General features: G+C 39.8%; 1 protein-coding gene across 3 annotated transcripts in view; it reads right to left on the bottom strand.

Moving 5' to 3' along the window:
- LOC147624320 (MADS-box transcription factor 23-like) overlaps nucleotides 1–21,829 on the bottom strand; it is a 70,476-nt gene extending 48,647 nt beyond the window's left edge. For 2 of the 3 annotated variants that reach the window (XM_086819305.1, XM_086819307.1), the window contains exon 1: nucleotides 20,261–21,829. In XM_086819305.1, coding sequence (XP_086675431.1) covers nucleotides 20,261–20,442 — 182 coding nt within the window. In that variant the 5' untranslated portion in view covers nucleotides 20,443–21,829. The remainder of the gene's footprint in view (nucleotides 1–20,260) is intronic. The other variant, XM_086819306.1, reaches the window with a different exon arrangement.
- Between the last annotated feature and the right edge of the window lie 500 nt (nucleotides 21,830–22,329).

Genomic DNA, 22,329 nt, shown 5'->3' with positions numbered 1-22,329 from the left:
TTTCACTTGAACTATTAAGGATATTATAGGATATCTGCACTATAAAAGAACACTTACTGACTAACTCGCCAGGAACTTCATTAGGCCTAGCAACTCTCCATGCGAATCACCAATTTTATTAGTGAGGAAGAAAGATGGGTCTATGCGTTTATGCATGGACTAGCATCGTTTGAATGCAATCACGATAAAGAACAAGTATCTATTACCACAATTTGATGAGCTCTTTGATCAACTCCAAGGTATGTTATACTTTAGCAAGATTTGCTTAAGGGGTCAAACTATCATCAAGTTTGCATCCGCATGAAGGATGCACCTAAGACATCTTTTGTAGGAATTTTGGGTACTATGAGTTTTTAGTCATGTCATTTGGTCTAACTAATTATGCTCCAACTATGTTTATGATTCTTATGAATAACGTCTTATAGCCGTATCTTGGTCAATTCGTTGTAGTATTTTCGTGATGATATTTTGATCTTTAGTCGCACCAAGAAAGAGAATTTGTAAAACTTACGATTAGTGTTTACTTTCTAAGGCAAAATGCAATTTATGCAAAAGAGAGAAAGTGTGAGTTTTTTGCCTCAAAGATCCATTATGTGGGTCACATAATCTCTGCAAAGAGAATTTAGATGGATCCTATGAAAGTCGAGGCACTCCTTAAGTGGACTCATCCAACCAATCTAGAGGAATTATAAAGATTACTTGACTTGGTAGGGTTATATTGTAAATTCATTTGAGATTATGTTGAGTTAGCGGCTCTACTGACGGACCAATTAAAATCTAAGGATCACAACTTTGTTTGAGGTCCTAACCAACAACAAAGTTTTAATCGCCTTAAGATTACCATAGCTACTGCACCTGTGTTAGCAATAGTAGATCCCAATAAATCATTTTTTGGTTGAGATGGATTGTAGTGACCATGCAATGGGTGTTGTGCTTCTTCAAGGAGGCAGACCGAGAGCTTTTTAAAGCAAGAAGTTTAATAGAGCTCAATAGAATTATTTTGCATATGAACATGAGCTTTATGCTATCATTTATGCTCTAGGCAAGTGGAGACATTATCTCTACGGTGCTAAGTTTGAGATTATCTTTGATCATACGAGCATTAAATGATTTACAACTTAAACTCATTTGAAAGGTCGTAAATCTCGGTGGGAAAAAATCCTCTAAGAATTTTACTTTCAATTAAGGTATAGCAAGGGCCGATACAATGTTGTGGACGATGCCTCAAGTCAACTTATTCAGTTTCACGAGGTTAAAAAGTGAATCTTTAGATTCACTCAAAAGCAAGTGCGAACATGAACAATCATATGTACAAGTTGTTACATGCAGGGATCCCTCCCACTCCGTGGTAGTTCCACACACAACTCTTCTCTTTCTAGGGTCAAGCTTAATCACTAGAAGCTTTTTTTCATCGATAAAAACGAGTACTTGTTACACAAACGAAGAGTGTGTACCCTCGGACTTCGACACTAGACGCCAAATACTTTACGAGTGTCATGATAGTCCAAGTGCATATCACCCTAACCTTAGGAAGACCTATGCCTTAGTGAGAAGGCAATTAAATTGACTTGGAGTTCACAAGGATGCCCAAGAATATATTTTGAGTTGTCAAAAATACTACATTAATAAGCCTGAGCATCTTAAGATAGGCAATTTGTTACAAACATTTGAGATCCATGATGGTAAGTGGAAAAGCATATCTATGGATTTTATTTTAGGTCTACCTACAACTAGCAAAGGCCATGATGCCATTTGGGTTGTAGTAGATAAGTTGACCAAGATGTCTCAATTTATTTTGACTAAAACCACAGTAAAAATGTCAGTCATCTTTGCTTTTCATTGAGAATATTTATCGACTCTATGGACTACCAACAAATATATAGCCAATGATAGCGAATAGAAGTTTAATAATCACTTTTGGTGAGCAGTGTTCAAAAAATTGAACAAAATGCTCAGTATGAGTACTACTCACCACCCCCAAAGTGATGGTTATTGAGAAGGTGACCAAGTATTTATAAAGGCTCCCTCCTGTTCAAAAACTTTGAGAACGGACAAAGTTCCAAAGTTTATCACCTACGTATTGTGGACCTTTCACAATACTTAAGCGTGTAGGTGAAGTTTCCTACAAGTTAGCTATACCATAACATTCCAAAGTTTACCTAGTTTTTCATGTTAGTGATTTGTGGAAACAACTAGGCGAAGATGTCAATGTGGAGGATACAAGTGTTCTAGTAGCTTTAATTGAGCCTCCAATATTAACACATGAGCCATCTTGCATTTTCAAGAGAAACGAACTCCTCACAAAATTAGACAACAGTGTCCAGATAAGTGGAAGGATAGATCGGATGAAGGTTCAACTTGGAAGGATGTTAGTACTCTAAAGACCGGATATCCTACCTCAAGGACCAAAAGTCTTCCAAGAGAGGGGAGTAGTACAAGAACACAGGTAGGACTCAGAGGAGTCCGGACATGTGTGGAGGACGACCAAGGCTAGTTTAGCCAGCTAGGGTCCATATCCGATGGTTGGATAGAGAGTTTTCCTATTCTCGTCTAACAACTTCATGGAAGTCTCAAGGCTGATCTCACGTGTATGCATAAGCTCGATGCATGTGCATATAGAATGAAGCATGTATGTTAGAGCTCCATACATTGATACATGAGCACTATGCATTAGGCTCTTTTAGCTATGCATATGATTTAGAATCTTAATTTACAATAAATAGACAAATGTACTTAAAAATTTCTAGCTCTATGCTCTCATGCAAACGATCTATGCATAGACTTCTCTACTCGTATGTGAGAGCCATGTGTAAGTACATAGGACATAGAGCTTGTACGTGGCTCTTTAGAATAAAAGCATATAGCTCATTTACATAAGAGCATAGAGCTATGCAATGTTTAGACCTTCTTATTGTAAGTTTAAAACTATAAAGCTTATGCATAAGACCATCGAGCTTATTCTCATAAAGAAAAGAGCTCTAGTGCATTAAGCTTATCGCACTCATGCATTAGATATCTTATGCACATCTATTATGCATTTAAAGCTCTATGCATTGAGATATTATGCATAGAAAAGGGCTCCAATGCATAGAGTCTTATATAATATAGAGTTCTACACATAGCTCTTATGTATAGAAAAAGAAGAGCCATGATGGGACTTTACTACAAGGGAACAAAGAAGGTTCTCATTGCACATATAAAGTTTACCAAAATCTCAAAAGTTTCATGAGCTACACTTGATAAGACTATATTATTTTATGCAACGAATGAGGCCCATATCAAGAATTTGCATAATAAATTGCATGGCTCAAAATTTAAAAACAACAACACTTTTAGCATATCACAAAGGTAAAGCACTTAAGAAGACAACTCTTGAGTGTAAAACATACCAATTGAAGATTAAAAATTTGCCCCTTATAGCCTCAATAGTCTCTATCTTTTCTACATAAATTATCTCACCTATCAAATCACTCAATGAGATGCTTCACTTTTTTTAAATGAAGATGCAAACCTTAACCGTACAAGGAATGCATGCAAGTAAGAGATCTTTTATTAAAAAAGACAAAGGCTAGTGAAAGAACAATAAGAATGTAGTCACAAGACTCAAAGGAGAGAGATCAAAGCCCTTAAATACTATTTTATGTGTAGGTAAATAAAAGAAGGAGAAGGATAAATTCCACGTTTGCAAGAAGCTTACTAATTACATTAGTAAATGCAAGAAGAATATTACTAATGATAAGCAAAAGTAAAGTACCTATAGCTTCACATCAAATAAGCTCACCTACAAGTCTTTGTTCAGATTATTCTTTTTTTTTTCTAGAAGAGATCTCATTATTAATAATTCATAGTAAGGATTTTTAAGTGTAGCAAAATTTTGGAATAGCAAGTGGTCCGTAGCTCAGCCAAGAAAACTAACTCTATGCTATAGTTAGTTTATTTTATATGTAGCATTATGTACTTTTATCTAATGCTACTTTTTATCTCTAATAATAGTCATCAAAGCTTCTTTGAGTCTTCCAAGTGAAGGCTTTTTTTTTATTGCTTTGAGATATGAGTAAAACCTTACTAAATGCTTGAAATAATGTGGGTGCCTCTAAAAAGACAACAAAATTTCAAAAATTTGGGTCTAATCGGGAGACTCCCCAATCTATTCCCAAAATAAATAGTTTCTTTTAACTTTCATTGCTATATGCACTACTATTCTCTCTATTATTTTTATTACCTAGTAGCATGCCCGTAACATCGAAAATAATAACAAACAAGCCCAAAATTTATGTTTATATTACTTTATGGCATGCTTCTTTTTTCGTTGCTAATGGGCCATTCTCTTATATTGAATTAAGTGTAAAAATCTTAAGAAAGCAAACTTGTCAAACTTTTTCCTTGTAGAAACACCACATTGCATCCTTTCAAGTCTTCAAAATAAGTGCCAATATTAGTCAAATAAGGTAGTGGACAAACTGCTACATGAGACAAGTGAGCCACTTTGGAAGTTGGAGCGTGATACTTGTATAGTTACTAAGAGAGCCATGCACAAAAGAGAAGTCTTAATCTCTAATGTCATCAAGATTCCAATCTATTTTTATAATCACTCACAAATGAAGCTACATATTAGTGCCAAGAAAGTCATCATTATTCAAAATGTTTTTGTTATAATAATGTCTAAGGTGTGGTGCAAAAAATTGCAAAGGAAAGCACCTAAATATCACCTAATGTGTAAGCACGGATAAATATCGAGAATCAACACATTCTGAGGGGTTTGTAAAGGGTTAGAAATGCTCTTGATTCCAAGCTATTAGACTAAAGATCTTAGTTTCCTATCGACGTAATTATTTCTTTGATTCCAAGTCCTTTATGTTAAATCAAGTGGTGACTAAATCTCCCCTCGTTGACTTATTGGTGCACTTTACTCTCATTCCCTTTCTCCCAATAACACAAAAATGATGGTTGGGTTGTGCATGCTAATGGTGCATAAGCATTACACTCGTGTTTACTTGCATATTAAAACTTCTTTCTAAATTTGATCATATTATAACCATCACATTTGCTACAACTATAATATCTTTACAAGAAATGATAAAATATGTTCTATTTACAGAAAGGGAGGATGTTCACTCACGGGAACACGGATTATGGAAGGGGGCCGGAAGCAATTAATGCGAGAGAGCGGGATTGTAGCCATGGGAACATAAAGACGTACATAATTTTTCCATATTTTTGTGCCGAAGTGCAATGTAAATCGTTTCAGGCCAATGTGGGTTCTAAATGAGAGTTCTAAGTGTATTAAGCAAGGCTCACTTATGAGGTTGTCCGCTCATGTGTGAAAGAGGTCAAGGGTTAGTGACATCTCTATAAAAGAGATGTTAGCTAAAGAAAGAGGACGTTTTTGGCCATTCTCATAAGCTATTGAGTTAAGCTCTTGAGCTCTCAAGCTATGGCAACTCTCTAACTCTCTCTATTATACTCTAATGAGCATCAAGCTCCAATGAGTATAGCTCCACTTCTTTCTCTTAATCTGCTTTAGCATCATTGAAGTAGATTAATCTATGATTAATTGAATGCTTCTTTCTTTCTCTTGTGTATGCATGCTTGTAGTGTGTGTGTGTGTAGTCTCCATTGATGCAAGCTCTTGCCCACTTCATTGGCAATGAGTTATTCATGGATAGACTCTCTCTATGAGCTTATGGGTTTGTGAATGTTACATTCTATGCTTACTTAAGCTTGTGGATGAGTAGATGCATGCTTATGGGTTTGCTGGCATTAGGGAAAGCTAAGATTTAATCAATATTTGAATGGGATTAAGAGATTGCCATGCATTGCTTGTTCTCTTGATTAGTGTAGTGGGTTTAAGGGATTGAGAGATTGATTGAGGTGTTGAATGGTTGAATCGTCAAGTGGTGGTTCGTGTATGTGAGCTCTCCCGCAAGTGATAAGCCTTCATGCACTAATCGGGTCGAGTTCTCGGATTGACATTATGTTTCTCAGCACATTTATTGATCGGTAGTACTCTATGAGCACTATATTACACGGTAGAGAGAATCGCTCTTCAATGGTGCCGCTGCCGGGGAACGAGTGCCTACATTAGTTGAGCACCATACACACACTACCACTCCTTATTAAGCTCCAATCGGTTGCAAAACTGTTGGATAGGAGAGCAAGCTTTGGGACTAATTTTGGTACTTATTTAAGACTAATCTTTTGTTAAATTCTATATATTGTCTTGCAATTTGAGTGCGGTTAGATAGCTATGCCTCTCCCTTAAGGTGAGAACAAGAATTCAACACACGGGAAGGATTGGAGATAGGCATTAAACTTACCAATTTCAATATGTGTGCGAAAGAGAGAGGCCTGATTTGCATTTCTGTCATTCTGTTTGAGGATAATTTTTGCTGTCAGAGGATAATTTTTACAGTTTTAATTTTCTGCATGTTCATTTTATTTTCTGTTCTTAGCTTAGTTTAGTTTTCTGCATCTTTAATTTTGTGCATTTTAGTTCTCTGTTAAACCTGCACCTGTAAAGAAACTGAAATCTATACACACACATGAAGATTGAACATTTCGAATTTGCTGCAAATCTCACAGCCGCACACGCATTGAGTTCCCTGCACACGCATTGAATTCGCTGCAAATCTCACACCTGCACATGCATTGAGTTCACTGCACACATACTTCAAAAAAGAAAAAAATAATAAAAGAAGGCGACTGTGCATGAATAGTGCACCACGCGGAGAGACCCACACACCGCACCATAAAGACCGCCACCACACCGAACAAACGGGTGCAAAAAAAAAACATTTTTTGCCGTAAAAAATTGGAAGGTTTTCTAACTTTTCGAGAGGAGTTAGAAAACACCCATCGTCAAAATTTTGGTCTCGGAACCATTTTCCCATAGTGAGTTCAGTATGGAAAACTGGTAAATTTTAGGCGATTTTTTATCCTGAAAAATACGTTATTTTTTTGGCCTAATGTGTTCGAGGGGGTTCAAAATGGGTTCTGGCAAAGTGAGCCAACTTGAAAATTTTTGGATTTTTTTGGAAAAAAAAACAACCTTAAAATTTGACCTTTTGCACTTGCGGTCGGAACGTCATATGGACACTGCCATAGGGTCCAGGGCACCTTCTAGAGTGCCTACGCAGGAAAGTGAGACCCAATCGATAGGAAATTTGGCAGATATTACTGAAACCTTTTTCAAATCCCAATCTGATACCCTTTCCAGGACAACTAGCTCATTGTCTATGGACAATCTAGGGCCGTCAAATAGTCATCCCTTAGCCCTAAATAGGACACCCACAAGATCTTTTAATCCATTTGAAGCCGACATCATGGGGTTACCACTCAATGTGAGACTTCAATATGTCTACATGAATGCTCAAGGAGCTGAGATCTTTAGGGATCCATAATAACAGTATCTCCTTAAGATTGCAGACTTTTTCTCAGAGCTTGATAGAGCACCTCTAGTCAATGACCAGGGTAACATGTACATGGGCGGAGATGGTGTTCGCTACTATGAAGTCACCTATCATCCAGAGAATGTAGACAAATTAGAAGGACTCTCTAAGAGTGAGTTCCTAGACTTATCGAAGCCTTCCGGAGCAAGGGAGTCTAGAGATGATTGGCTCATCGAGCCGGACATGCCTGGACCATCCAATGCCCAGTCCTCAAAGTAAAGCCATCCATAGAAGATTTACTTTTTATAGATCTAAATTTGGAAAGGGAGAGGAAAGGCAAGAGCAAAATGGATCAGGGGACTAAGAACCAATGGGAGTTTGTACGACAAATTCCAGTGACAAAGGTCTTTCAGGATGACCCACTTCAAGAGGTCTATAAGGACTCTTTAGAAGGATATTATGCCACAACCAGATTGCCAGAGCTAGATCTTTCTCTAGCACTTGTGGTGGTAGTCGAGAAGCTTGCAGGATACAAGAACCGAATCGTTGATAAATGGGCCAATGAATACCGAACCTTAGATTGGAAGGAGATTGGTGAGCTCACATGGAGAGGACAACCATTATTCATGGAAGTGTTCTCAACTAATACAGCTAAACCAGGAGAGACAGCCTTTCTTGGAGAAACTGTTGCTCCTCCCCTACGAGAGTTCACTAGAGAGGGACCCTCAACATCAAAGTGGACCACTGCAAGTAGCCCAACTCTAGCACCAAGATATTATCCTACACCAAAAGTGCGACCACAGATCACACCACAACAACGTTTCTCTCACTATGACAATCGAAGTGCAGGGGAGCCAACTCGGCCTCCCATAAATGCACCTCCTGAAATGCGGGTAACAAGATCTTTGGAGAGGGTTTGTGAGGCAGGTAATAGGGGATCCACACCAATTTGGGATGCATATGGACCACCTTACCAAAGAGAGGAACCACTGAGTGTGAGAGACCGTAGGCCCAGTGATGAGTATTCAAGACGAGTAAGACCATCAACTCTTCAGAAACTGGTAAAGAAGTACGAAGGGTCGGGAGATCCATATGACCATGTAGCAGCATTTAGGCAAGTCGTTCGAGCTAAGCAAGTGACTGACAAGCATATGCAAATTGAAGGATTTGGGCTCACTCTTGAGAGAAAGGCCCTTGCTTGGTTTCAGGCACTAGAGGCTTCAGACAAATCTTCTTTACGAGTTTTGGAAGAGAGATTCATTGCTGCTTTTTCCTTGATGGGGATTCAGCATGACACAGTAGCAAACATCTACTCTTTCAAGCAAGGCGAGAGTGAGAGTGTTAGAGACTGTGTAAATAAGATGAAGCATTACATTAATTGTTGCCCAGAAGATGAGAAGCCCACCCAGAGTCGATTAATTTCTCTCTTCTTAAAAGGACTCAAAAATTCAACACTGCACACACATCTCTATGTAGAGAAGCATACAAATTTCAATGAGTGTTGCCATGATGCTATGGATTTCATAGATAACTTCAAATTCCAAGATGGTACTGGCCCTGAGGTGCAACCTAGAGATCAGTGGGGTGATGACCAAAGTTCAGGGTCTAGCGCAATAGTAAATCCAGACCAGATAGCTAACCTAGTACTAAGGACATAGGGACAAACCTATCACCTACCCATGCAGCCACAACAACAGCAGCGAATGAGGAGTGTACTACCTATAGGTGTCCTCATCTTTGTGGAACATGTGGCGGTAACCATAAAACCGAAGAATGTAATACCTTTTCTCCTCTAGTCACAAACCAACCCACAAAGAAGTGGTGCTAGGCCTGTGCTTGGAATTATACCCACACCACATAGGAATGTACTCGCATTGCAAGAATGAGACAAGAGCGTGAGCGTGGCTCCACAAATGCATCAACAGTATACTAATTTTGAACGTAAGCCACCGATGGCGCAAGAGCAAGCATGACCTGTACTTGGAGCTCAACCTCCTGCTCCTAGGACTGCTTCTGTGAGGTTTTTTGACTACGACAATTCAAATATGTGTAGAGACTTGGTAAACGTAAGCTATGTGGAGGAGGAATATGCATCATATTCATCCAAGGAAAATCTCTTTGAAAGTCCCGCATATCCAAGCCAAACACTGGAGTCTCAACCAGGAGAACAAAGTTCTTTGATGATGCTAGGCGGCTACCAACCTAGGACTCCAGGCCCCTCAGGTCAATGGCAGCAAAGGAAAGTAGATACCAAACTAATGGGCCCCTGTTATGAGTGCGGAGAAGCCCATTGGGCTCAGGATTGTCCACATCGCCAAAGACAAGCAGCTCGATCCAATACAACAGTACCACAGTTTCCACCAATTGAAAGATATTGTCTAGGGTGTTGTGTAGAACACTTTCCAAAGGATTGTTTGCTGAAACCACATGAGGAAGGCACCTCTCAACCAAAGGTCTCACTCAACTTTGTAGAGGCAAGTCCATCAGAGAAAGAGGATATCATGCCACTTAGAGTCATGACTAGATCACAGACACGAAATGCCGAAATGCAGACTGATGAGACACCTCGAACTAAGGATGCAAAGGCAAATCTAGTGGACAAGACTACATTCCAATAGAAAAAGAACCACTAGGAGGAAAAAGAACCGCAACAAGCAAACTAAGAGTGCATCCACTAGTTCTCAAGAAGTCTTTAAACAAAACATGAAGGATCAAGCTTTTACATCCCAAGAAGTGCATGAGGAGCAGTGATATTGGGTAGACCATTCATGCGACAATTTCAAATGATTCAAGATTGGGGATACAATTATTTGTACCTCCGACGACATGATTTTGTCATCACAAGGGTCAACCTAATGAATCTCTTATATCGTGATGTAACAAGGTCTCCAATAGATGAGTTTGATTCTGCTTCATCTGAGGGCTCAAGAGTTACATTGTCAGATGGGCGAGAAGATCTGTGGATGTGTAGAGCCTCATGTAAGGATTTCAACACTGAGAGACCTAAGGGTAATCGAAGTGTATCAAATGAGGCATACATTTCATAACCCTTCTCTGAGCACTTAATTGATCCCCTATAGAGTCGTGTCCTTGCAACATTATCGACATGTGCTTTACCTAAGCCAATTCAATTTTGTGACTCAGATGGATATGACATTATTCCTATACAAATGGTACAACCACGTGACCTTCTAGATGATTTGTACTATGGGGATGCATCCACAACAGCACTGCATGTAGAGGAAGTCTTAGTGGAGGATTTAACACTCGAATCTGCTAATGATGCTGATAAGGAAGATGGATGGGACTCTGATTTTGATGATGATGTGATAATCCCCGAGAAAGAGTTAGGAAAGGCACGCCTACTCTTGAGAGAAAGGGAGGTTCAAGTAGAGATCCCTCGAAGCCGACTTAAACGTAAATGTTGTAAGAGCCATAAGAGAATCCGTAAACAAGATGAGAGGGAATGACTTGAGAGAATACAAAAAGAAGACGAGGAGTTTAAGAATGAACACTCTCGACCACCACCTCACTTCTCACGAAAGAATGGATATCTATACTATGTCCAAGCACAAGATAGTATCAAAGACCAAGTAAAACGATCAGATGGATTCCAACTAGGAGAAAAGCTAAAAGCTGTTAGCAAAAATTGTAAAAAAACAAAGAGACGAAAACAAAAACTCAAGTCTCAAACAGATTCAAAAGAGAGTGTCGGAAGTGCAAAGATAAAGGTTGAACGAAAAACTCTGATGCAAGATTGCAAAACAGAGCTCAAAACCGCATGGTCTTCAATTAGTGATGACTCAAGTGGACAAGAACAAGGTCTCAATGTTCCCCCAAACTTTACACAGTACACTCTTCAAGATCGGAAGATTGTTCTTCAACAGCCCATGCAACAAAAGCCAAGCATGCCAGGGGTTTCATATGATGGTCCAAAAGATGCAAAAAATTTGATATCGCTGAGCTAGGAAAAGAGCCTCGCTATGTGTGGATTGCCATAGACTTGTCTCCTTAGATGAGGAGAAGTTATTAATTCAAACAATAAAGGAGTATCACGATATTTTTGCTTTGAGTTATAAAGACCTCAAAGGAGTACAATGAGAATTTTGCACGAAAGATAAAAGAAGAAATAGACAAGCTCTTAGAGGTAAAATTTATCTATGAGATTGAACACACTGAATGGGTCTCTCCTATTGTAGTGGTGCCCAAGAAAAATGGAAAACTTCGAGTATGTGTAAACCTCAAGAAGGTAAATGCAGCTACTGTACGTGATCATTACCCACTTCCAATCACGGATCATGTTTTGGAACGTGTTACAGAGAAAAAGACATAGTTTCTTGGATGGATTCTCTGGTTACAATCAAGTGTCAATTGATCCGAAGGATCAACACAAGACAACCTTTGCTACTGAAGATGGCATCTTTGCCTGTCGTGCTATGCCATTTGGTCTAACAAATGTACCTGCAACCTTTCAGCGGTTAATGAGTCATGTATCCAAGGAGTGCCTTAGACTATTTCTTGAGATCTTCATGGATGATTTATGTGTTCACTCACAAGAGCGTGATGATCATATAGAACACCTCAGACTTGTGTTTCAAAAGTGTCAAGTTTATCGTATATGCTTGAATCCTCACAAGTACAAATTCATGGTAAGACAAGGGAAGATTTTGGGCCATATTGTTTCTCGCAATGGTATTTCAACAGATATGGATAAAATTGATGTCATTGTCTCATTACCTCGGCCTATCAATCCTAAAGGGGTACAAATATTCATGGGACATTGTGGCTATTATCGTCGATTCATCTACATGTATGCGATCCTAGCCAGACCATTATATGCTCTTCTTGTAAAGTTTAATTAGACTGATGAGTGTGAGGAATCCTTTGAAAAGTTGAAGCAAGCATTAGTATCTGCACCCATCTTACGGGCACCAGATTGGAACCAAATCTTTCATGTCCATATTGATGCTTCAAACTTTGCAATTGGATGTATTTTGGCTCAATTGGGAGAACATAATAAGGATTTCCCAATCTCATATGCTAGTCGACAGTTGAACAATGCTGAGAAGAATTGTACCACAACAGAAAGAGAAGGTTTGTCCATGATATATGCAGTGAAAAAGTTTCGCCATTACCTTTTGGCAAACAAATTTATAGTTTTTGTGGACCATCAAAAGCACTGCTATATTTGGTGAATAAGCCTTGTGCAACTGGAAGGATTGTGAGGTGGTTTGTCATCCTTCTTGAGTTTGATTTTGAAGTGGCAGTCCGAAAAGGAACAACTCATCTTAGGACAGATCATTTGTCTGGAATCACCTCTGGAGAAGCTCCTGTGGTGGGTGTGGATGATGATATGTTAGATTCAACACTTTTCCTTGTAGAGACAGCTCCTAAATGGTCTGAACCCATCTTAGAAATTTTGACAAGTGGGCAGATACAACTAGCGAGTCCTAATGTGAACCTATGGCGACCATTCAAGTTAATCTCAAGGAGATTATATCGTCAGGGTAATGATGGAGTGTTGCAGCTTATACCTAACCCTGACTAATATGAGGAGATCTTGGAATGGGCACATGAGGCTATTGGTGGAATCCATGCATCAGCTACTACTTGTGTGCGACGTATAACTCAGGATGGGCAATGGTGGCCTACCATGCATGTAGATGCTAAAAAATTTGTTCGTAACTGTGCTTCATGTCATATTTAACAACCAATTCATAATGTCACATTATTCCAAATTTCAACTACACCAAGTTAGAGTAAGTATATTGTGGACTATCTTCAGCATGTTCATACTGATTGAACAATTCCTAAATATCGAAAGCTTGCTATTAAAGTTGAAGCGGCCAACTATATGCTGATAGAGGGCCAACTCTACAAGAGGGGCAAGGATGGCAACTTGCGCATGTGTGTATGTGAAGCTGACTACTTGAAAATCTTGACTCATGCACATGCAGGTGTTGGGGGTGGACACTTTTCAGGCAATACCACAGCTAAGTTGATTAGGTGGTCTGGGCTTTGGTGGCCAACCTTACAAATGGATGCCGAAGAATATATAAAACGTTGTGACGATTGTCAAAGGGATAAACCTCCCATCACAAAGGACAATATGCCATTGCGGCCTATGTTAAGCACACGTGCTTTTGCCAATTTGGGTATTGATTTTGTTGGTCCCATTAAACCTCCAGCTCGTCACATGCATGCCGAATATATTATAGTCGTAACTCACTATTTGACCAAATGGGTAGAGGCAAATGCTACAGTCAAAAATGATGCCAGAACCACAGCCAAGTTCTTGTATGAGTACGTGTTTACACGCTATGGCTTACCTATTGAAATCGTTAGTGATCAAGGTGTACACTTTGTGAATGAGGTCATAGAGTTTTTACGTCAAGAATTTATGGTAATTCACAAGCATTCTGCACCCTATCATCCCCAGACCAATGGTCAAGCTGAGAGTACTAACAAGATTCTCTGCATAGCACTCACAAAGATTGTTGAGGGACATAAGACTGATTGGGAGCAAAAGTTGCACTCAGTTCTTTGGGCATATAGAACAGCCTATAAAACATCTGTGGGCGCAACCCCATTTGAGCTTGCTTTTGGGCTAAATGCAATTCTTCCTATTGAATTTCTTGTACCTACCCTATGAGTTGCTAAACAATTGGACTAGACTGGTCATGAGATTTCTCAATGCATTGATGAATTAGAAAAGCTTGATGAGACCTGCTTATTGGTGGTAATGGGGATGTATACCGAGAAGAGGAGACAAAAGCAATGGTATGATCGAAATGTAACAACTGGCCGATTCAAAAAAGAGAACCTTGTGCTCTTGTATACACTTAAGAAGCATAAGCGAAAGCTCAAGAAACGTGGCCTAGAACCATTTGTGATTAATGAGCTTACTCCTAGTGATGCAGTGCATTTAGAGACACTAGAAGGTGAGCAAATGCCTAACTTCATTCATGGAAGTCGTCTCAAGAAATACAATGAACCATTAACTGAAGCTATGCTTCAACAAATGCATACTTTCCACACACGGAAAGAAGCACATGACCTACTTAAACGTCAGGCTCAAGAAGAAGCTAAAGCTAGAGTTGCAAAAGCCAAGGAGCATCGCAAGGCTTTTGTGTTGACCTTACAGTTGGCTATTGATGAACAATATGTCGATCCTTTTAATATTCACATGTGTCTTCATCTTCATGAGACTACTTACTTTTTCTCTGCCTTAATTGACTATGGTGCAGATTATAATGTTCTCTCATTTGACACATGGGTAGCCTTGGGACAACCAATACTTATGCACATTCCTATTGACTTACAAAGCTTCTCAGGTGAAGATAACCCTATAAAGGAAAAATGTGTCATTATGATGTCCATTCAAGATCACCAAATGTCAGTTACCTTTTATGTGGCTAGTAAGTTCAAGGCAGTGGTAGAGATTTTTCCTTGTCGATCATGGTTAAGTGCTACCAATTGTTCATTAGATTGGAAGAATAGACAATACAAATTGCAAATTGATTCTGATTGTATCTTGGGATCTGTTGCTCCACGAGTTTTATCATGTCAAAAGGGTGGTAGTTCACCTTACATGACCCACTTTCAACATCTGCTCTTCAAGCTCCAAGACAAATGATGTGGATAATCGATGAGTCCTCAAATGAGGGCCATGGGTGGCATGTTCCAACTACTCTAGTCACTGCTCAAAGAAGGCCAGGCAAGAAGGAATTGTCAATTTGGCTACCCAAAGTTGCGTACAAACTTGTACCATCTAGCCTAGTTGCTAAACCTCCTAAAAAGCATATCTTTTTCAAGCCTAAACCTCAAGTTGTTACTCATTGGGTCCCAAAGCATGTTCTTAAAGCACAAGGCTATTATGAGGGTGCAACAGCACATTGGCTTCCCAAATGCCATGGTTTGCTAGATCCAGAAGAGTATATCAATAAGATTCCAAAAGCCACTCTTGGTTTTTCATATCAGTGGGTGCAAAGGAAATCAACACAACCTCTTCAAGATAGGATAGGTGGTTGTGATAGCACCTCCTTCCCCAAACATGTATTGAATCACCAGTTGTCCCAACTTCCCCTTGTTATACACTTCCACCATCAACTTGTGTACCTAAGACAAATCCAACTTTACATCAGTCTCCTTTGAGCATAGATTCTAACACTTCACTGTCTAAATTCTCTTATCTTGCTCAAATTCCTTGACAATTGCTATCCTTCCCACCTCTTAAGAGGGACATACCCAAAACCAAAGGTAAGGCATTAACACTACAATTGAAGCTCTTTGGTAGATCAGTGTGTTTGAATAGTCTCACTTTTACTAATGTGGTTCCTTCTGGCTTTACAAGATTGTGTTCTTTTTGAGATGATCTTAACTACATTGTTTTTTATAGAGAGTGTAATGATGGATATGAGTATGTAAAGTTTGAAGTTTCTAAATTTCATATTGTTCTACGCCCAGATACCTCTTGATGGATACTTGGCGAGATACATGTCCACCATGCATTGACCCTGATAGTACTCAACCTGAACATCGCGGGGGTTATAGTGCTCCTCCTTTTCAAACTCATTCTAGGTACCTTTATGCGATTGTGGGCATCACTTTGTCACTTTATTCTATCAACAGCATTATCCATTTCCACATTGTCAAGAATGATTGTCAAGAATGTGCACGACTTGTATTAGGGGAAGCTTCACACATTTGTTAGCTATGCCGCTCTTACTTTCAACGATATGGCACGGGCTTAATGAAACAAATTGTGGGAATTACACCCCAACGCCATAACCTTCTTGATGTGAGAGTACCAAACCGAGGACCAAATCAACGTAGATTACCTAAGGAGGTTCAAGCACAACAATGGAGGGATACATGCATAAATGACTTGCAACCACCTATCTTGCAAGCCCTTCTTCCCCCAGCCTCAACATGTCAATTTTGGATCACTATGAGTACCTATATTGAGCAATTCCAAAATCAGAATTGTCTGCTTAACCTTCCCATAGAACCAATGCCATATTTTAGCGAGGAAGCACTCCTTCCTCTACCACCTTCTCTAGAGACCAGCTTTTGTACAGGGTTGTCCTTGCATCCTGAAGTGATTGATACCATCTTTTCAGCAGAAGTGGACACGGATCCACCACCAGTGCAAGGATAATCTCATCAACTCCACAATAAGATCAACAAGTCAGGGCACTTTTCTTCCACTAGGTTTTTATTCTTTTCTTTTCTTGTTTGTTAATAAGACATTTTGTAGAGATCTGAGCTAAACAAGAGCATACAAACACGCCCTAATAGTCCACCTACCGTGCACACAAATTAGGAAGGAGGGAGACATGCAATGCCTACAATGAGTAAAGAGAAGCACTCTGCACATCAGCAATGCATCACGACAAACGTAAAACATCAACGAGCACTACAATAGGTATATTCAAATCATAATCTTTTGTTCTTTATGCGCTTTTCACTTTTGCATATATTGTTTACATGTTTATACACAGTTGGCTGGTTTAAGTTTTAAATTAGTTGTTACTATGTGGTGAGTGATTTCTAGATTCTTAGAGGACTTAGTGGAAGGTATTTTTATTTGAAGATGGTGTAAGATATATGCCAACGGAGTATGCCAAGTTCTTATACTCTCGAAGTATATTAGTTATCCCTAGTGATAGCTACCTCTTAGATATGGGCTAGGTGCTACGATTAATAAAAAAATTTACGAAACACATGCCCTAAAAAATATATAGAAGTGATTTGAGACATGACCTGTCTACGACCATGTGGAATGCTTGGTAGGACCTTGGGTTATTTTAGCACCTTGGGACCGATGCCTTGGTTTCCATGGGGTAAACACTGATATCTAAAAGATTAAGAAGAAGACTTACAAGGACTCTATTGCCTTGATAGATGCTAGTAGGACTCTTGGATACATTATGGGCTCTCGAGACCGATGCCCTCATCTTCATGGGGTACTCCTTATGTCAAAAGAAAGAAAAGGGTCTGTCGTCCTTGAGATACTTAGCGGCCTTTAGATTCTCTTGGCGGAGGTCTCTTGGCCATTGCTTGGGTCTCATTGGGATAGAACCTTTCTCTTTATCAAGCTAAAAGTAATAATTCTCTTTAATCTTCTGCTCTTTACATCCAAAAAAAAGAAAGAAAGGAAGGTCCAACCACCATGGCTTATATTTAGAAGTAGGGTTGCCACTTAGGAATAACTTAAACACTTGTAGGACATTGGGAGGACATTGGGACTGCGATCATAACCCTGCGGTGTACAAGCATACTTGCCTTTGCATAGCACTATCTACCACTTCGTATCACTTTGACTAGTATTTACTCGCTTCTTTTAGCACTCTTTAAAACTCTAATCGGCCTTTCACTTGCATGCTCACGTCGTGTGAGATAGTCATTGCTGTTTTTTTTTCAATAAAAGACTTTACTTGTCTTCTATTGTTTTTTGTGGCTTTTGTTTCTACCGCGTTCGAGGACGTGCACGATTTAGGAAGGGGAGAATGTTCACTCACGAGAACACGGACTATGGAAGGAGGCCAGAAGCAATTAATACAAGAGAGCGGGATTGTAGCCATGGGAACATAAAGACGTACATAATTTTTTCATATTTTTGTGCTGAAGTGCAATGTAAATTGTTTTAGGCCAATGTGGGTTCTAAATGAGAGTTCTAAGTGTATTAAGCAAGGCTCACTTATGGGGTTATCCGTCCATGTGTGAAAGAGGTCTAGGGTTAGTAACATCTCTATAAAAGAGATGTTAGCTAAAGAAAGAGGACGTTTTTGGCCATTCTCATAAGCTATTGAGTGAAGCTCTTGAGCTCTCAAGCTATGGCAACTCTCTAACTCTCTCTATTGTACTCTAATGAGCATCAAGCTCCAATGGATATAGCTCCACTTCTTTCTCTTAATCTGTTTTAGCATCATTGAAATAGATTAATCTATGATTAATTGAATGCTTCTTTTTTTCTCTTGTGTATGCTTGCTTATAGTGTGTGTGTATGTAGTCTCCATTGATGCAAGCTCTTGCCCACTTCATTGGCAATGAGTTATTCATGGATAGACTCTCTCTATGAGCTTGTGGGTTTGTGAATCATACATTCTATGCTTGCTTAAGCTTGTGGATTAGTAGATGCACGCTTATGGATTTACTGGCATTAGGAAAAGCTAAGATTTAATCAATATTTGAATGGGATTAAGAGATTGCCATGCATTACTTGTTCTCTTGATTAGTGTGGTGGGTTTAAGGGATTGAGAAATTGATTGAGGTGTTGAATGGTTGAATCGTCAAGTGGTGGTTCGTGTATGTGAGCTCTCCTGCAAAGGGATAAGTCTTCATGCACTAATCGGGTCGAGTCCTCAGATTGACATTATGTTTCTCAGCACATTTGTTAATCGGTAGTACTCTATGAGCACTATATTGCACGATAGAGAGAACCGCTCTTCAGAGAATGTGACTCCTGTATTATTATATTCATTTGGATGCGAATTAGATGCCACTTTATGCAAAGTAAGAAAGCAACACCAAATCATGGATGTGTGCTTCTAAAACTGTGGTCATAATGTGAACCATACAATGCAAGTTTGTAAATATGCACACAATCATCCTAAGCCTTTATGAGGAGAGTATGAACATTGAACTACATAAATCTCCTCAAGTTCTTATCATATGATTAAATACTTGTATCGCTTTCATGTAGGATGTTCTTTTGACCATATGTAATTTCACAAACTACTTCCAAGTGATGGCTTTCATGACTCCATATCGCAACCTTTTTGTCCTTGTGAAAACTCAAAGTCCAATTTGCAAAACTCTGGCTTGAAGTTACAACTCAACTTCTAACTTCCCCCTTTCCAATCCTTATTCTCTTTGAGGAAACTTGCGTGCCTCTTGAGGATGCCTGTAACAGCTAGCTAGTTCAGATTTCAACTTCAGGCCAAGAAAACTACCACAAAACACGACCTTTCAAGAAATAACATTTCCTTACCAATCCTTATTCTCTTTGGGGAATCTTGCGTGACTCTTGAGGATGCCTGTAACAGCTAGCTCGTTTAAATTTCAACTTCAGGCCAAGAAAACTACCACAAAACAGGACCTTTCAAGAACTAACATTTGGTAAAAAGTACACAAATCCATGTAGAAGTTTTACTGGAGAACGCATACAAAATAGAATACCCATCATGGCTCACAACAATGGGTATCTCTCAAATCTCCAAAAGCTCCATGGTAATGCAAAGTTCCAATTATCACACACTCGAAATAATAACTTATCGTGAGTTCGTCAACTTTGCGGATCACTTATGAAATGCAGTCTGGAACACTATCCCTGCATTTGTCTAGTAAACTAGGAGTTGAAAAAAAACGATCATGGGCCTACAGAGAGCTGTTGGAGGTGCCTATCTTCCCTGCAGCAGCTTGGCTTTAGAAGCCGAGCACTCGCAGAATAGTAGTAATTATTTGTAAATAAATACTGCAACATGTGTGTTATAGCTAGAACCTTAGTTTAAATAAAGGATTGCTATGTAGCAGGCGAGATCTCGAGATTAAGGTCACAGAAGGTATAATGGGTCATATCAAGATGATATGTGGGAGGTCGTAAACGAACCATGATATCTACAGTTACATGTCGGTGGTCGTCGACGCGCTTAATGGTTCCGTAGAATGATGGGGCAAGCTGTCCTCGCAAGCCGTAGTCTTGAACTACTATGTGTAGGACTAGTACAGTGTTAATCATTATTCGATACAGCAATCGAATTTAGAGCGATAAACAGGAAAAATGGATAATAGGGATGTGCACGACAGAAATGAAATTTCTTGGGTGGGGAGAGAGAGAGAGAGAGAGAGAGAGAGAGAGAGACACTTACTTGGAGCTAGCAAACTCGAACCGTTTTCCGGTGCTGGAGAAAATGATTAGAGCAACCTCAGCATCACAGAGAACAGAGAGTTCGTGTGCTTTCTTCAAAAGCCCACCACGGCGCTTGGAGAAAGTCACCTGACGGCTCGTCGAGTTCTCGATCCTCTTGATGTCAATCTTCGCCCTCCCCATTCTCTCCTCTTCTTGCCCTCGTCCGTCTTTCTTTCCTTTCTTTCTTATAAATCAGCAATAATAATGATAATGGTGACAAGATCTTGATTCTTCTTCCCTTGATCGGTGGTATTTAAACCGGAATAATTCGGGCTCTATAGTATTTTTTATGCTACAAGGTCGACATGTGAGGATAAGTACTACTTTGGACAAGACAGTTTACTGCGAATAAGGTGAAGATGTACAAGAGTGTATGAGGCGCCGTTAAGACAGAATAATTAGGGGCAATATGCAAGAAGGCGTGCATTTTTGTTTGCGGCAATGGTAAAAATTTCCATCTTGGAAGTGGAGCGAAGCCTAGTGCGAAGAAGGATGCTACTACAACGGGGAGGGTATGTATGTTAGTGTGGTAGACGTGAAAGGGAGAAACGTGGGTGTGCAGGCATTCGCTCATGCTCTTCGCCCATCCAGACGGCAGATCAAGGTTTTTAATAGAGATTAAGATTTAAATGCAACAAAACACACACACACAACCCCCCAAAAAAGAACAATTTGCAACTGGACTCTGGAGTGTGAGTTACCGAAGACACGTGCCAGCCTCCAGAGGACAGCAATATAGAGAGAGAGAATGGGAAGGAGAAACAGCTAAAATGGTGGCGGTGGCACTTGTGGAGAGTCGGAGTCTGGAGAGACGGAAAAGAAAGGCGCCCTTAGGAGTCAGGAGGCAGGACGGTGCTTGCTTGCAAGGACTCGTGTCAGTAGAGCTTAATCAAATATTTGAAAATAATTAAAACCGACTCCTTTTTGTTTTTGTTTTTGTTTTTGAGAGCCGGGGTGAAGCGAGCAAGCTCGTTCACATCTTACCCACAACTTGAAGAACGTCATCTTTCTCTCCCCCATTCTCCCAAAATCTGGATTGGATTTCCTACCAACAACTTGAAGAACGTCACCTTCCTCTTCCCCATTCTCCGAAAATCTGGATTGGATTTCCGACACCCTCCTAGAATCGCCATCCCTACTCTTCCACAATGAAGCTCCATCCTATCACTTCTTTCTATGGATTTCCGACACCCTCCTAGAATCGCCATCCCTACTCTTCCATAATGAAACCGACAGCTCCATCTTATCACTTCTTTCTATGGTAGTTCTATATCTAGTATATGATTACCGACACCCTCCTAGAATCGCCATCCCTACTCTTCCACAATGAAACCTACAGCTCCATCCTATCAGTTCTTTCTATGGATTTCCGACACCCTCCTAGAATCGCCATCCCTACTCTTCCACAATGAAACCTACAGCTCCTTCCTATCACTTCTTTCTATGGATTTCCGACACCCTCCTAGAATCGCCATCCCTACTCTTCCACAATGAAACCTACAGCTCCATCCTATCACTTCGTTCTATGGTAGTTCTATATCTAGTATATGATTACCGTGTCGGTCTATTCAACCCGTAGTGTGGTCCTCGTCAGCCCCGTACCCAGTACCCACTATAAACCACCAAATTCACATGCTCCCCCATCACATCGATCCTCTCATTCCATCAATCATCCTATCCTTTCTTTCCGTTTCCCAAACATCCTAACTACTCCCTTTTACTTGGCCTTACAATCCTCGCACTTCAAGCACGCTCTTCAGGTAACGCCATTAGGATGGCAAGTTGCAACATTGCGTTGTACCGTGGCAATTTTCAAGCACAGGGAACGAATTTCAAGAGAAACTCGCCCTCCATTCCGTTTTTAGAGTAAGAACTTAAAAGCCAGCCCCCTCCCCCATCTTTGACCAAAATTTTGTACAAATTAGTTTGCATCCGTAACCCTGTGAACGAATCGATTAACCAGTGCGAGATTCAAAACGAAGATGATAAGAGTGTGTTTTCCTCCTTCGCCCGAACAAAAAAAACTTG

Source organism: Cibotium barometz, chromosome 25 (assembly GCF_041138505.1).
Source record: "Cibotium barometz isolate CiBa-2024 chromosome 25, ASM4113850v1, whole genome shotgun sequence".
NCBI classification, from domain to species: Eukaryota; Viridiplantae; Streptophyta; class Polypodiopsida; order Cyatheales; family Cibotiaceae; genus Cibotium; species Cibotium barometz.
The sequence above is the reverse complement of the archived record's forward strand: the minus strand, read 5'-3'. Positions and strand labels throughout refer to the sequence as shown.